At 40.7% G+C, this 14275-nt stretch overlaps 1 protein-coding gene across 2 annotated transcripts in view; it reads left to right on the top strand.

The window, feature by feature from the left end:
• The window catches only part of SLIT3 (slit guidance ligand 3), a 486134-nt gene that overhangs the window by 325271 nt on the left and 146588 nt on the right, over positions 1–14275 (top strand). For both annotated transcript variants that reach the window (XM_048319827.1, XM_048319828.1), the window contains 2 exons: positions 6217–6288; positions 11462–11533. In XM_048319827.1, the coding sequence (XP_048175784.1) occupies positions 6217–6288; positions 11462–11533 (144 nt within the window). The remainder of the gene's footprint in view (positions 1–6216; positions 6289–11461; positions 11534–14275) is intronic.

Raw genomic sequence — 14275 nt, 5'->3', positions numbered from 1 at the left:
TAATTAACCTTTAACATCCTCACAGGTAATGGCTCAGTGGAGCTCACCTGGAGACTCCGCTTTTACATCTGGGCACAACACAGCAGCAGTCCCTGCAGTCGTGGAATTGCAGTGGGAGGGAGCTCAGAGCTCAGGGGGGGCTGCACCGCCCTCCAAAGATAAAATAAGGAAAATATATGGATGAGAGTGGCAAGAACAGTGAGAGGTGATGAGAAGGGCCAAAAATTCCCACCACAAATGTGGAGTATCACAGTGGTAGATGGAGAAACTTTGAGGTTTGGCAGCACAATGCTGCATTCTGTGTTTATGTGGTTAGAGAGACATTGGTGTTTTGTCAAAGGATGTTTTGTGAAATATCAGTCTGCGGATTTCTCTGGTGTTTCCTGTTTGTCTGTACTGTATGTAATGCAAAATTAACGTGCTACAACAGAGGTGATGGATTCCTAATGTGACTGCCACCACAAATTCAGTGGTTACCAGCTGATACTTGAGCAACTGCTCAGCCGCACAGTTGTGTCAGCTGAAACTAAATTCACTGTGGTGTGTCAGAAGATCCAATGTCACTAGCACTGCTTTTAGAATAACACCATGGTATCAGGGAGCATATCGAAACATCTGTTTTCATTCTGAAAGATGTCTTTTGGTGAGCAGAATTATCTGTGTATCTTCCTAGGTAGATTTATGTTGACAAGTCCCTTCATTGTTGATAGGATTTTGTCTCTTGAAGATCTGCCCTCAGGTGAGTTGTTAAGAAGCAGGCCTGTCTATAGAACTACAGCAGGAGCTCGACTGCTAGACCCTGAAAATAAGCACCAAAGGGAACACGAAGGGAAACTCCAGTTATCACCTTATATCAATACAGGTGGATGGTTTACTGGCTCTCAGCTCTCCATTTCCTTAGGCTGACTCCATAAGAGGGACTTATAATGCCTATTACTAATTTTATTTGGAAGTCATTCAGGTGCTGTGATGAAAGGCAGCAGTATGAAAGTCTTGGAGGACCATATGTGTTCAGGGCTTTTATAGTGGTGGTAGTGTGGCTGGGGTGGAGGTTGAAGGCTGTCACTGTTAAAACAAGCAGTAAGCACAGACTTCTACAGTCCTCAGTGTCCTGCCATCCCAAAGCACTTTGTTTTCTACCTGAGGACTGAGGAGTGAGAGACGCAAAAAGCTGTTTTCTGGGATATAGGTCCATGAGCACTTTCTGAAGCAGCAGGACTGCAGGGTTTGGCCTTGCACTGTGGCTGTTGAGTGTTTCGCTGCTGAATGAGCTGCAGGCCCTGACTGTGTGACTGCAGGGCAGCATTCCTCCCTTCCCCAGCCAGGGCACCTCCTATCCGGGGCTGGCTTTGGGTAAATACCTTGGTGCAGCTACCCAAACCTGTTGTGCATGGTAGGAATAAAGCTCGTGTTTCAGATGAAGAGGCAAGAAAGGTGTCAGGGCAGGGATCAGCTTTAGCTCATATCTGTAGTGAGAAGACCAGATTTTAAGTATGATTTATTCACTTTGAAAACTGAAAATATACCTGAGGCCAAAATGCATGATAAGATATCAGAGCCCAAAATGTGAGATGAATGTACAATAAAATGTAAAATAATGCAAAAAATGAGATAAAATAATATGTAAAATATGATGAGAAATACATAAAATAAAATAATGGTCCAAGTAGGTTTTTATAATCCAGTTGTTCTCAGTCCCTGGATTGGTTGTTATGTGCCCTAGAAATTTCCTCCTTCCTAATACAAACAGTTCTCCCCAGCCCCAGGTTTTGTCACCATGGTGGATGCAAATGCTCCTTCTTTCCCCCACATAGTCCTTAACCAGTTCCCTGCTTATAGGTCAGGAGGAAAACAAGGGTTTTGCCCTTCCCACCACCCTTCACATAGGCTGAGTGTGTCCTGCCAGGCATGAGTGTGCCACAGGTTTGTGCTGCTCTGCTCTGCTCTGCTCACACATTCGCTCTCTTGGAGGTGGCTTTGCTTCTTGGGGGTTTGGTTCCTGGCAGCCTGAGCAATGCCAGCCCAGCAGAGCCCCCGACCCAGGGAGCTCATCCACTCGCTCTCTGTGTGCCAGCAGGAGAGTCCCTGCCTGCCCCGTGCAGGGGGACATTTGTGACACGGCTCAGGCAGGAGCTCGTGGCACTGTTAATAGAGCATGGCTGTCTCATTTGTAGGCTCTATTCATCTGACAGCTGAGAATTATCAGTACTGATGCTTCACTCCCTCTCTTTTTCTCCAAGGTAGTGATTTGTCTATGTTATGGGTAGGTAAGCTTGACAAAACATTGCACATTAGCAGCTGAGACAGTGTTTGAAATGGGAAAATTGCTAGCAAACTGCTCCATTAGAGACCCAAATAACAAATTCTTTCTTTCCCTCAATGAAAGGAAGATAGTTAAGGCCCAAATTAATACGTCTGTCTCCCCAACTCTGAAGGGGGAATCACTCTTCAAGATGAATGGCTTCATCACTCCTGAGTGTGAGCTGGCTCTGCTAAGTCCCTGTTAAGCAGAGTTTTTTATCCTTTGTGTTTTGCCATCCTGGGTGTGAGCAATACAGGCGCCACAGGAGGAAGTGATGAAAAGATTTGCACCTCAGTGAACTTTGAGATGGATTAGCATGGGAATCTAAGTGCTTATTCTTCACCCCGGGATAGTTTTTCATCTTTACCTTCATGGTTTCCCCGTGTTTGTTTTGTTACAGTTTTTTTTTCTCTGATATGTTTACTTTTTGCTCTCATTGCTGCAAAGTCGTTTAAAAGAAGTGGGAAGAAGGAGGACTTTATCCTGCCTAGCATCATGTTATTACAAGAAAAAGTGGATCTGAATCCCCTGGGCCCTCATACTTTCCAATCTCTGATGATATATTAGAGAAGAGAAAGGAAATTGTTCCTGTCCTTTGATGTTGTTGTCAAAGCCTCTAAAATAAAGCTCGGAGAGGCAGACAGAGCATTGCTGTGTGTCAGGAGGGGGGAGATGTGCACTCAGCTGGCAGCAGGCGACATGGCATGACCACACGGGGAACAAAGGAGGAACAAAAGCCACTGGGAGTTTGAACATGGCCAATTCATTTTATCAGTTTTGTGAATTCCACTTGGTGAGTCTCTTAAATAGATCTGAATATGAAATACCACAGGAGAATCGAGAAAAATTTTATTGAGTTGTAAGAAACCTTAAATGGGAGGGGGTACAGTAGTTTAAATTATCAAAATTTAGCCTTTTAGCACTGTGTGCCTTGTACAGATTTCTCAAATGTATTGTAAAATTATTTTATAGTATAATCTGGTAATACCCTCAAAAAAATGAAATCCCAGATGTTGCTTTGCACTAGCACAGATGGTTATAGTGTATGACAGCACTCCATAGTACAGGGATAGACCATAAAAACACAATTTTCCAAAGGTCGTGTTCTAGGTAATCTAGGTAATCTTATCTGATATAAAATATGGCTGTACATTTTACACTTTTTCACTTTTTGGAGGAAAAAATGACAACATTAGGGAAGAGTACTGGTTTTGACTTTATTTCAAAGATGGCACCTCTAGAGCAGTTTCCCATTATATGGTTTCTAATTAAGCCTTCATCACCCTCAAATTGCCAACACCCCTTCTGGCAGAACCTAGAGTTTCTTGAGATTTTTAATCCTCTGCTGTATTTGACTTGTCATGTATAGGCTAAGATGAGGTGAAAGAGTGAAGTATTAATACAAACAATGTGTTTTCTGTTATTTTACTTGTGTAACTGCATTGTGTTTTTCAGGCTATGTCTGCCGTTCTATAACATGCATTTATGTAAAAAGTAAATAGAAGTTGGATTAGTCCCTCATTCTGGTAAAGCACAGGCTTAGTTAATGCAGCACTGGCCTTCCTGCTCTGTTTTGTGCCCAAGCTGGAGCCCACCTGCAAACACACCCTAAGAGAGCCCGTGGTGCTCCTGTGGTACCATCTGCAAGGTGGAGTGCACTGAGCAGAACGTGTTGTGTGCAGTCTTTAGTCCTTCATTTGCAAAGGGCTTCATGGAAGAAAAAATTGTCAGGCGCTACGGTGAAAATACAGCAGCAGATGACAAGAGCCTTGTCCATCTATTTCTGTGCAGGCCATCTGCTCCAGATTTTGTAGGAGAGGGTGAAGAGTTCACTAGGTAGCTTCAGAAGGCAACTCTCTAATAACTCCTGTTTCAGTCTTCCTCTCCATTTTTTCTAGAAATGTACTTTTTTTTTAGTTTTATTTTTTATTTTTTATTACTTGGGACCTGTGGCTATTCCAATTTTGGACTTGTTTTTCACCCTATAAGGGTAGAAAATTCTGTGTGTATTTCCACCCTTGAGTCACTAAAATTGCCTCGGAATTTTGCTTGTAAAAAGCAACACGTCGTGTCCCCCGCCACCCCACATCCCACCCCACATCCCACCCCACATCCCTGTATTTGGGTTTCCCTGTAAGGACTGCTGTGCTACCCCGGTGTGCAGGATGGGTGGACTCGCAGTTTCCATCCCCAGGGCCAGGGAATCAGGCAGGCATGACCCTCTTTTGTTCCTAGAAGTGTCTGCACAGAAACACTTGGGAGGAGTTAAACACCCGACTGGCAAGCTGACAAAAAGCCTTTATGGGAAGAGTGTGTGCTGCTAATTCTGGTGACAAACACCCAACAATAGTGGCGTGCTGGAGCTCACAGCAATTTGCATTTCACTGTGGACTTGCCAGAAATGAAGCATGTTATATTTAGACCAACTGGAAGGGAAATCTCAGACACTAATTCAAATCACAAAACAAGGAATAGAATTAACTCTGATCACAACCTTTAAAAAATAGACGGCTACAGAAATAAAAGAGGGCGAGCACATTGGCTGTATAAGTTGACTGAGCAAATATCAAAATATTTGTACTTAAATAGCTTCTTAGAGTATAAATGAACTGGCAAATTATCTTATTTTCAAGGGGATTTTTTTCTTTTGTTTATGAAAGCACAGATCACCAGAGGGATAGAGAGCTTGCACGTTTGCTCTCTACTATTCCCTAGTACTTTACAAACCTTGATTTACTTCTCCCTTCTCCCATTTCACTTTATCACCATTCCTGGTTCTAAATTTTTTTTCCTCCCCTCTGCATTGCTGCAGCAACTTGGAATGACTAGAGTGCATCATTCCATCATTCCAATATGTTTTTGTATTTCAATTCTAAGCCATTTTCAACCACAGATTTTTTACTATTTAAACTGTTGCTTTTTATGACACTTTGGGGAAAAAAATACACAACATTTCAATAATAACTAAGAGCAAGGTAAAACCACATTTTGGTCTCAGTCCCAACTCAGTAGAAGTTTAGCTCCACCATGGTCAGTGGAATTTGTTGTTTGAGGATCCACTTTTACATTTCTAATTGAGACAAACATTTAGAGTTCATCTGAGGAGAAGCCATTCCTCATAGCAGGAATTCAGGGAACTTGCTGACAAATACTCAAAAGTACTACTGGGAAGGAACAGAAATTAATCTCAGTGGTTACTGTGTGCAGTATCTTAAAGCTGCTTACATTTTATGTTAGTGATACACGCATTTATGGTACTTCATAAAGAATACTTCTTTCAAGCCAAATCTTGGAAATAAAACCAGCAGCATTTTCATGTAGTCTGGACCATATTTTAGAAAAACTTCAGTATTTGGTAGTTGGAATAGGAAGATGCAGGGTTTTTTTTTACTGTTTTAACATAAATACTCCCCACCCTCTTAAAAATCTGAATTCATCTTGCAGAGAATTCACTTTGGTTTTTAGCATGTTCCCACAGGTTGTTGCTCCTGAACTGGTCTGATTTTATTATTAATCTGCTTACTAAGCTGTCACAGCCTAGACTAACTTTCAGTTTAGATAGCTACATTCTATTTACAACAGCTAGTCAGGGAAAGCATCTGTATTTTCTATTTTCTACCTTAACTTTAAAATATGCCTACTATTCTTTATTAATTCCATGAGCCTTAAAAGTGCAATTTCCTTAGCTTGTGGCATTTTTCTATACCAATTTAGTGCAACCAAAGAGATTATTTCATTTTTCTAAGTCATTTTCTCAGTATTTTCTCTATTTAGTGGACTTCAAAATAAAACCACATTTTGCATAAAACCCTGTAAAATTGCTTTATATTTATATAAAATGTGCTGTCGTATTTAATGTGATTCCTGTCCTGTAGCTGCGTAGTTAACATGTATATTGCTTTGTTTGTTTTCAGACGTTTGGAACAAAACCTCATCAAAATCATTCCCCCTGGAGCTTTCACCCAGTACAAGAAGCTTAAGAGAATGTAAGTTTTAATAAGACCAACATGCAAGAGCAATCATGAATCTTCTCGCTTCAAGTTCAATATCTTCATTTTAGAAACATATCGTCAATTCTGTGTTGAAATCACTGGGGATTGCATAAATCATCTCTTCAGAGAGTGAGCAACAATGGAATTTGGTTCAGGATGCCTAACAGTGCATGAAATCCTTAATAATGCTTAATTTCACTTCCTGTTATAAACGATGTGATTTAATTAGTTGTTAGTCTGTTCAAACTTCAAATCTGCTTCTTCAGAAAAGATTTGAAGTTCTGTTTTTTTTTCTCATCCGTTCTGGTGCCTGTTTGCAGCACGTCAGGGTGGCTGACCCCAGTTATAGCAGGAGTGACATTCTTGCAGAGCAGTGAGGATTTTTTTGTAGTGCCTTTGATGTCCTGATGTTGAAATGGTTTGACTGTTTAGAGGAAAACAAAGAAACCTGCTGGAGCTTGTTTTCTCTGTTGCTTAATCACCAGTAGATACCCAGATAATTCTTTCTTTTATTACCCCTTGTGTTTTCGCTTTGGATTTAAAAAAAAAACAATCCTGATGTGTAGCAGTGCTGTCATGCAGATAACATGGGGCCTTCCCCCAGTCAGGTTTTTCTTTCATTTTTGAGTGATGTATGAGAGATGATGTGGCAGTTGCACGATGACACAACGGTAAACCAGGTTACCCCTACTTCAGCACAGTATGGAGATAATTGACATTGCCACCAGAGCAGTAACTTCCAGAAGTCATTCAGGCTTTGTAGCTCAGTGCTAATGCTGATGAAAAAGTGTCTTTGCAGGTCTTCTCTGATATGAACAACACTGGAATTAAGACACTGTCAGCTCATTTCACAGAAGACACTGGATTATCAGATAGCTGATGCTTTGGGAAACTGAAATGAGCTTTCACCATACCATTGGTTTTAGGGCAAAATTGCTGTGTTTTCCAGTCCAAACTTAGCAAACTTCCTAGAGCTGAAGAGCTGTAAATATGGATCTTAATATTTAACAGGTCAAATCATCAATCTTAGATGGTCTCTATTCTTCTGTCTCACTTTCAATATAGCTGTATGTATTTTTAAAGAAGTACTGTATTGGATAGTAAGACGGTAATTTCAGTGAATAATGATGGATCCCTTTTCAGTGACCTAACTTGTAACTTTTTTATTATTAAATTCTAAGGTGTGACTAATTTTAGATTTTTGCAATGTTTTACTGTCTTTTCATTTTTCATTGATTGGCAAACCCTAGTTTTATGGGAGTTGACCAAAAAAAAAGTTCTTTAATGGGACTAGCTGCCCAATCCAATGTAGCACTTCCTATGTGAAATGATTAATGCTAGAATTTCACAGCAGAATTCCATTAGCAAGTTGTGTTAACAGCTTTTTGGGGTATAATTGGCATACTCATTGAGATCTGAACTCATAATTAGATAATAAGTTATTGTGCCAGATGATCTGTGCCAAAGCTTAGTTAATGCGACAGGATCCTGTGGGAGAACTTGGGACAGGTATTTGGGCTGCAGAATGTCCCATAACAAACATGTTTTGCCATTTGTTTATCCACCTGTCTCCTTGTTAAAGGTTTGTTCTGAGGCTCTGAATTGAGCAACAGTTCTGTTACACATAGTTTCATTGAGGACATTTGTTTCAGTATTTAAAGAGATTATTGACACCATCTTTTCAAGATTTGTTAACACAAAAATGTACTTTGGTGAAAAGATTATCTCTTAAAACAAAAGAATCATCCATCCTTTCCTTTAGAGGAAGGATATGTTCAATATCACCGAAGTTGTTGGCCTTTCTTCATTTCTGTCACTTTGATTTCAATGAGCAGTGCCATAGCAGGAAGATTGTCAATCCAATTAATGGAGGCCATATTGGGGGTACAAATGAAGAACATTTATATAATTGTTGTTATTATTGCTATTAACTACTATAATAATATTTTTATATCATTCAGAGGATAGTATTAGCATAACCCTGTAAATGGTATTGTATTTTTCTCTTTCTGGTGAATAAATATGTAAGATAGTGATAATAGTCCTCATTTGCAACTCTGTACTCTCTGTATTTTGATTTTTTACTGAGCATTTCCTGCAAGATAATGAAGTTTCTTTTCCTTAACTAATTGGATAACTGAGATTAATTATTAAATTAGGTCCACTTGTCCAATATAATCTTGATATGACTTGATATTATTAGATCAAGATGATAGCAGAAAATGTATATTAATTCAAGTGTTATACTTGCATATAGCTGAAGTTTGCTGTTTAGAATGTCTCTTCAACAACTTCCAGGATGGGAGAGTTATTTTGGTGATTGAGTTTTAGTAAAGGAGCTGAAATCTATTTTGTCTTGAACTTAATCGTAATTGCCCACATCTCCTGTCTTTGCTCTTCTGAGGCTTTTAACTAACAAGTTTGTAGAGCAAGAGTAAGAACCAAGTACATGGAATAACTTTGAAAGATGTGGTTGCACCTCTCTAGCTCTGATGCTTGTAGTGGCATTTCATGTTGTCAGATTAATTTTACCACATTTTAGCAGAAAACACATTGAGATTTCACAGGCTTCCCAGTAGCTCTGTGGAGTTGCTACATTTTTAAGCAGCTTCTAAAAACTAAACCATATATGACATGGATTATGCTGAGTACTCTTGTCAAATGAGAACCATTTTCCAGTCCATTTTATATGTTAGAGATAATCGAGTAATCTGTTTTTAATAATGTTAGTCAACAAAGAGAATATTCAGCCAATGCTATTAGTTTTGCATTTGGCTGCATCTAAAAATAAATCTGTTTTGTTTCAAAACCTTTTACAGTGAAGATATTTAAGCCATACAGTCATGTGTTACTCAGCAACTTGCAGGGTATCCTTGCTCCCCTGGCACAAAGTCAAAACCAATTTATGTCCCTCACTGGTGACTGAGCACAGCCACCCTCCAAGGTGTGCAACAGCCTTTTCAGAGATTTCCACCGTGCTGTCAGAGGTGCAGGGAGGGAGTATGAGGTGACTGATGTCATCCCTGCCTGAGTGGAATCCTAATAATTTTATTACATTTCCAGTTGAAGAGGCACACTTCACCTGAGTGATTCAGAGATACCCTAAACCATGAAAATGAGCCTTATGTCATCTAAATTGTCTTAGTTGTGCAGCTTAGAAAAGCCTCTCTCTGGCTTGATGTAAATGAAACACAGAGTAGTGCAATCCTACCAGATCAGGCCAAACAAAGGGAACAAAAATACAAGGACAAAATTGAATCCCTTTCTCTCAGTCAAGTCAGAAGGAGATGGAACCTCCTTATCCAACAGCAGTGGAACTTGGGCTCTAATGGAAAGGAAATAATGTGTCTAATTATCTTCTAATGCTGATTGTAGTGCATCTGCATGAAGTGAGTGTCGTCGCCCAGCATGACATTTCTGCACATTCAGGCACCATTAGTTATACACTCATTAGCGTCCAGACATGGGGAGAGAGGAAGGATGGAAAGGTTGAGACGTAGCAAATCAGTAAAACAGTGCTGAAATCTTTCAAAAACTAGATGCCCCTTTTCAGATGCTTGTCATTGTTCAGCAAACTCACCTTTCATGTGGTTTTAACAGATTTTAATACATTCCTCAATAAATACACAGGACCGATCATTTCATACTTCTGCTTACAGATAAAGAGCAGCAGTCAGTCTAAACAAGTTTCACTAAAACCTGTATAAAAATAAAAATACATATTCCTACTTTCACGGTGGCAAGTTTGGCTGCTGTAAGTTGAGCTGCAAAACCAAAACCTTCAATGAATTCTGTCCTGCTAGGCAGGATGTTGTCAGAGCAATTCTTTATGAGCTTTAAAAAAGAATCAAGCCTTAGAAAGGGACCAAGAAAACCAAACAAAAAAATCCCACTTTATATAGCTAGATTTGAAAAGAGTTAGAGGAACTCATTGAAATTTTAACCAACTTAATTTGTAGCTCAAAAGATGTAGAGAATGGAAAACCTCCTTACTTTCTGATTAGTAAGTTCTCATTCAAGTCATGTTTATTTAGAGTCTGCTTGGATCCATAGCACGTGCCCCAGTGGAAATATCAGTGAAGATGTACATGAAATGCTGTATTGCTTCAGCTATCAGTGAAGAGATTGGATGCTACTGGTACAAGCTGATGTCAGCTGTCAGGGAGTGCAGCAAGGTGGCTGAAAGTCATGTTCCAGCTCAGCACCTGGTTGAACTCACGGGCAGAAAATCTGGATGACAGTGACAGTCACGATGAGGCATCCAGCTCTGAGCACCTGAGTGCCAAGTGTAGTAAATCTGGCTCCTTGTATAAAGTTCCCGTGGCATAGTCTGTATTTATCTTCATGTTGTTGGCTGGTTATGATTCAAATTGAAGAGTATTTTCCAAACCAGGAACACACTTTACTTTAAAAATACAGCAGGCAATACTGAATCCCACTCTCACTGTAGCCAAAAGGGTGAATCTTGTGGGCTCCCTGAGAGGGTCTGCAGCACGCTGGGTGTCCCCACAGTGCTGCTGGCTTCAGAGCTCCACAGTTCCCTTTCAGATGCTTGAAAGCTTTCCCCAGTGTCTGAAAACTTCACCAAATCCAGGCCATGGTAGATTTTGAGCTCCTTGTTTTCTCTAGGCCATTAAAGCCCAGACCCCAGTGGAACAGTGCCGAGCTCCCCATGGACACTGGTTGCTGCTTTGGGATCAGGGGCTGGGCAGTCTGCGTGATCCTCTGTACTGTTATAAAGTTGGCCTTCCATGCCTGCATTTAAACATTCAGACAACCCTTACGCTTTGGCATGGGCTGTTCCTCATGCTTGAGGGCCACCCCACAGGGTGGCAGAGCCATCTCCAGTATTAATGGGTCTTGGGATGGTTTTATCACCGCTATTGTTCTTCATAAAAACCTTTTTTTTCATGTCCATAGAATGAAAGACAATATTAAGAAGCGCGCTCTCTATTGAGGCTGTGGTCTGTCATACTGACTGATGTTTTCTGATCCTTCCTGGAATTTGCCTATCTCTACCCTGACATAGTTCATCATTTCTCTGAAATAATATGATCATTTATTTCTGGTTTTATATCAGGTGTGTTCTTCCAATAAGCTACAGCTAAAATACTTTCATCAGATTCCTGTTTACTAACCTTTTTTTAATCCTTTTTTCTCTTTACAGAGACATCAGCAAGAATCAAATAACCGACATTGCACCTGATGCATTCAAAGGCTTGAAATCTCTCATTTCATTGTAAGTAGAAAATAGCACTGAATGGGCATTTGGGGAGAGCTTGCATGTAAGAGGAATAAAAATGATAATGTGCTGTCTGGGGGAACATATGTTTCTGTGTGCAACTGCCAGCTTGTGTGAAGTATCTGATCTTTTGTAAATGAAAAATTGGTGATGGAGTTTAGAAAGGAGGACTGTCTGCAAGTCTCTTGTAAGGCTGCTGACTTCTGCACTTCTTCAAGTCAGTGCATTATTCAATCTACTGTACATGTGTACCTGCAGACTGCTCCATGCACTGCTACTCCTCCTGGCACACGAAACCCTCGCCTTAGCTCAGACACTGATTGCTGCTGTTAATCAGGGGAGAGTTGGGGAAATACTTCCATACTGGATTTTTCTTCCATAGTAAAGAAATTACACTCTCTTGGGAGTTTTCTGGTTTATTTGTTTTTTGTGGTGTGGGGTTTTTTTGGTTTGGTGGTTTTTTGGTGGGTTAGTTTTTTTTGGAGGGGGGAGGTTTTGTGGTTTTTTGGCGGTGGTGTTGGGTTTTGGAGGTTTTTTTCTTCAAACTAGTTAGGGAAGGACCTAACCATAAGAAAAGGTGTATATGTCTTAGATAGAATTACTACTTTATTAAGCTGGAAGGGGACTAAGATACGATTTCATACAGAAGATAAAAGGAAGGTGGGATCTCTTGGCAGCCATTTGTTTCTCTTCGTAGAACACACAAAACTGATTTAGAACCAAGCTGAATTTACATGCAGCTGTGTTTCAGCCTAGGTACCCGCAGCACTAGTAAAACAGTTGAGTTTTTAATCGGTAAAATGAGCAATACAAGGTCAGAAGCTGCTTATTGAGGATAAATTAGAGTAGTGTTAGAAAGCCCCATGTTGAGAGAAGAGGGAACCACAACTAGAATGATATTTACCTGCGTTAATTTTAAAGACAGTATTGAAACAATTATCTCAATTATCTCATTATTGTATTCATATAACACAGCTTAGTTTTTAAAAACTGTAGTTTATTTCTACAAGCTGCCATATTTTTATTCTCTGAATACTGGATAATTCTGAGAAACTGAATGATTTTTTGACCAGAAGAATATCAGAAGGTTATTAAGTACTAAACTTACATGTTGCAGAAAACCTCTGAGCCAGAATGCAGAAGGGTTGGCCCTTTCTTGTGCCCTGAACCCAGCTGGGAGAATGCCAGAAATATATATTAAGTGTTGCTGGTGTTTGTTGAATAGTTCAGGCAGTGTTATTCAACATGCTGTGGAAATGGTCAAATCCCTCACTGCTGTCTGGAAACAGTTCAGCAAGAGAGTGACATTTACTGAACGCTACAGTTTTGGCTTAGTATGGAACTACTGCTGATGCTGCAGTGCTGCAGCTTCCTGGTCCTGGCAAACCTCCTGGTCAGGAGTGAGCTGGATGGGCAAGACGTTTCCACTGGGCTTGACTTTCCAAGGCAGAACTTACTCAGCTTTAGCACAGTTAATTCAGATACCCCCAGGTGGCCTTAGGAGTGTGGGATGAAACACATCAGAGTGGACAGAGAGGAAATGAGAATATAAACTGGGCAGGAATTTACAGTGTTTGGACTTGCATACAGAAGCAAGTGACATGACTCTGTATTCTCTGCCTAGTGATACTTTAAGTAAATGATGTTTGAATATGTTTATATCCAAGTGGGTAAAATGGTGCTTAAGTTAATGCCAGTGGGTTACAGCAGGGAGATGAGATGCAGCACAGCAAAGGCTGTAGCGAGGGAACTGCCTCTGAGTCTTTCCTTTGTTCCATGCTTGCCTCAGTTTCCCTCCACCAGAGACACACAAAGCTGCAACACAAAGTTGCTCCTCTCCTTGGCAGCCTTGTTTCTAGGACATTATCAACTCCAGTCTTGAAATTATCAGCCCCCTCTTCTAGGGTCAGTTGTCCACTGTGCTTTTACTTTCTCTTGAAAGGTTTTGCCCCTGCTGTTCATTGCAGGTAGGTCTTACAAATGTTTTCCCTATGGTTGACAAGTCATGCTTAGTTCCCTCATCTTCACAACCTGTCACCCAGACCTGGCAGGTTCCTCCCTGTAGTTCTTTCAGTTTCTGAGCCCTAGGTATCTTTATGGAGCAAGATATCTGCTGGTCAGCAGAATCTGGGTTTTTCTGAAGAAAGCTTCCCCAGGTTTCTTCCCCTCAGAAGCAGAGGATCTTCTTTTGTCTGAACTTCACCACAGCCACCAGCCCAGCTCAGTCAGGCACAGAAAGACAAATGCAAGAGAAGAGGACTCCTCAGAACTGCCAGCCCTCCCAAGGACACTGCCAAAGGGGAAAGAACAAGGAGGTAGAAATGAAGTGAGACAGTTGCTTGCCAGTGTTTTCCCTCTTAAGCCACTCAGTTATTTTGGTGCCCAAGGCCCCAGTAACTTTAGTCAGCTGCATACCCTGAAGGAACAGAGCTCTGCATACAACCTCAGCTCGGCTGAGAGCAACTTTTATTGTTCTTACACCTCAGTCAGATGTGATTGGTGCGTACATTTTAATGAGACACCACCGAGGTTTAATCTCTGTGCAGAGCAGCTGGACTTTTCAGCTAGCTGAGTTCAAACCAGAAGAAAGGAGGGGAAAGTATTAATGCACAAATGAAAGTAAGCAACTTGGTTTCCATTAAAAATGAAGTGCTGCTGTACTGCCTAAAATCCTGGCTTTTTTTCCCTCTGCATTATTCCCACTTTGTGCTCGTCCCTCTGCTCCCTGCTTGCATGCAA

The sequence above is a fragment of the Corvus hawaiiensis genome, chromosome 15 (genome assembly GCF_020740725.1).
Source record: "Corvus hawaiiensis isolate bCorHaw1 chromosome 15, bCorHaw1.pri.cur, whole genome shotgun sequence".
Taxonomy (NCBI): domain Eukaryota; kingdom Metazoa; phylum Chordata; class Aves; order Passeriformes; family Corvidae; genus Corvus; species Corvus hawaiiensis.
This window is presented reverse-complemented; position numbering and strand designations above follow the sequence as displayed.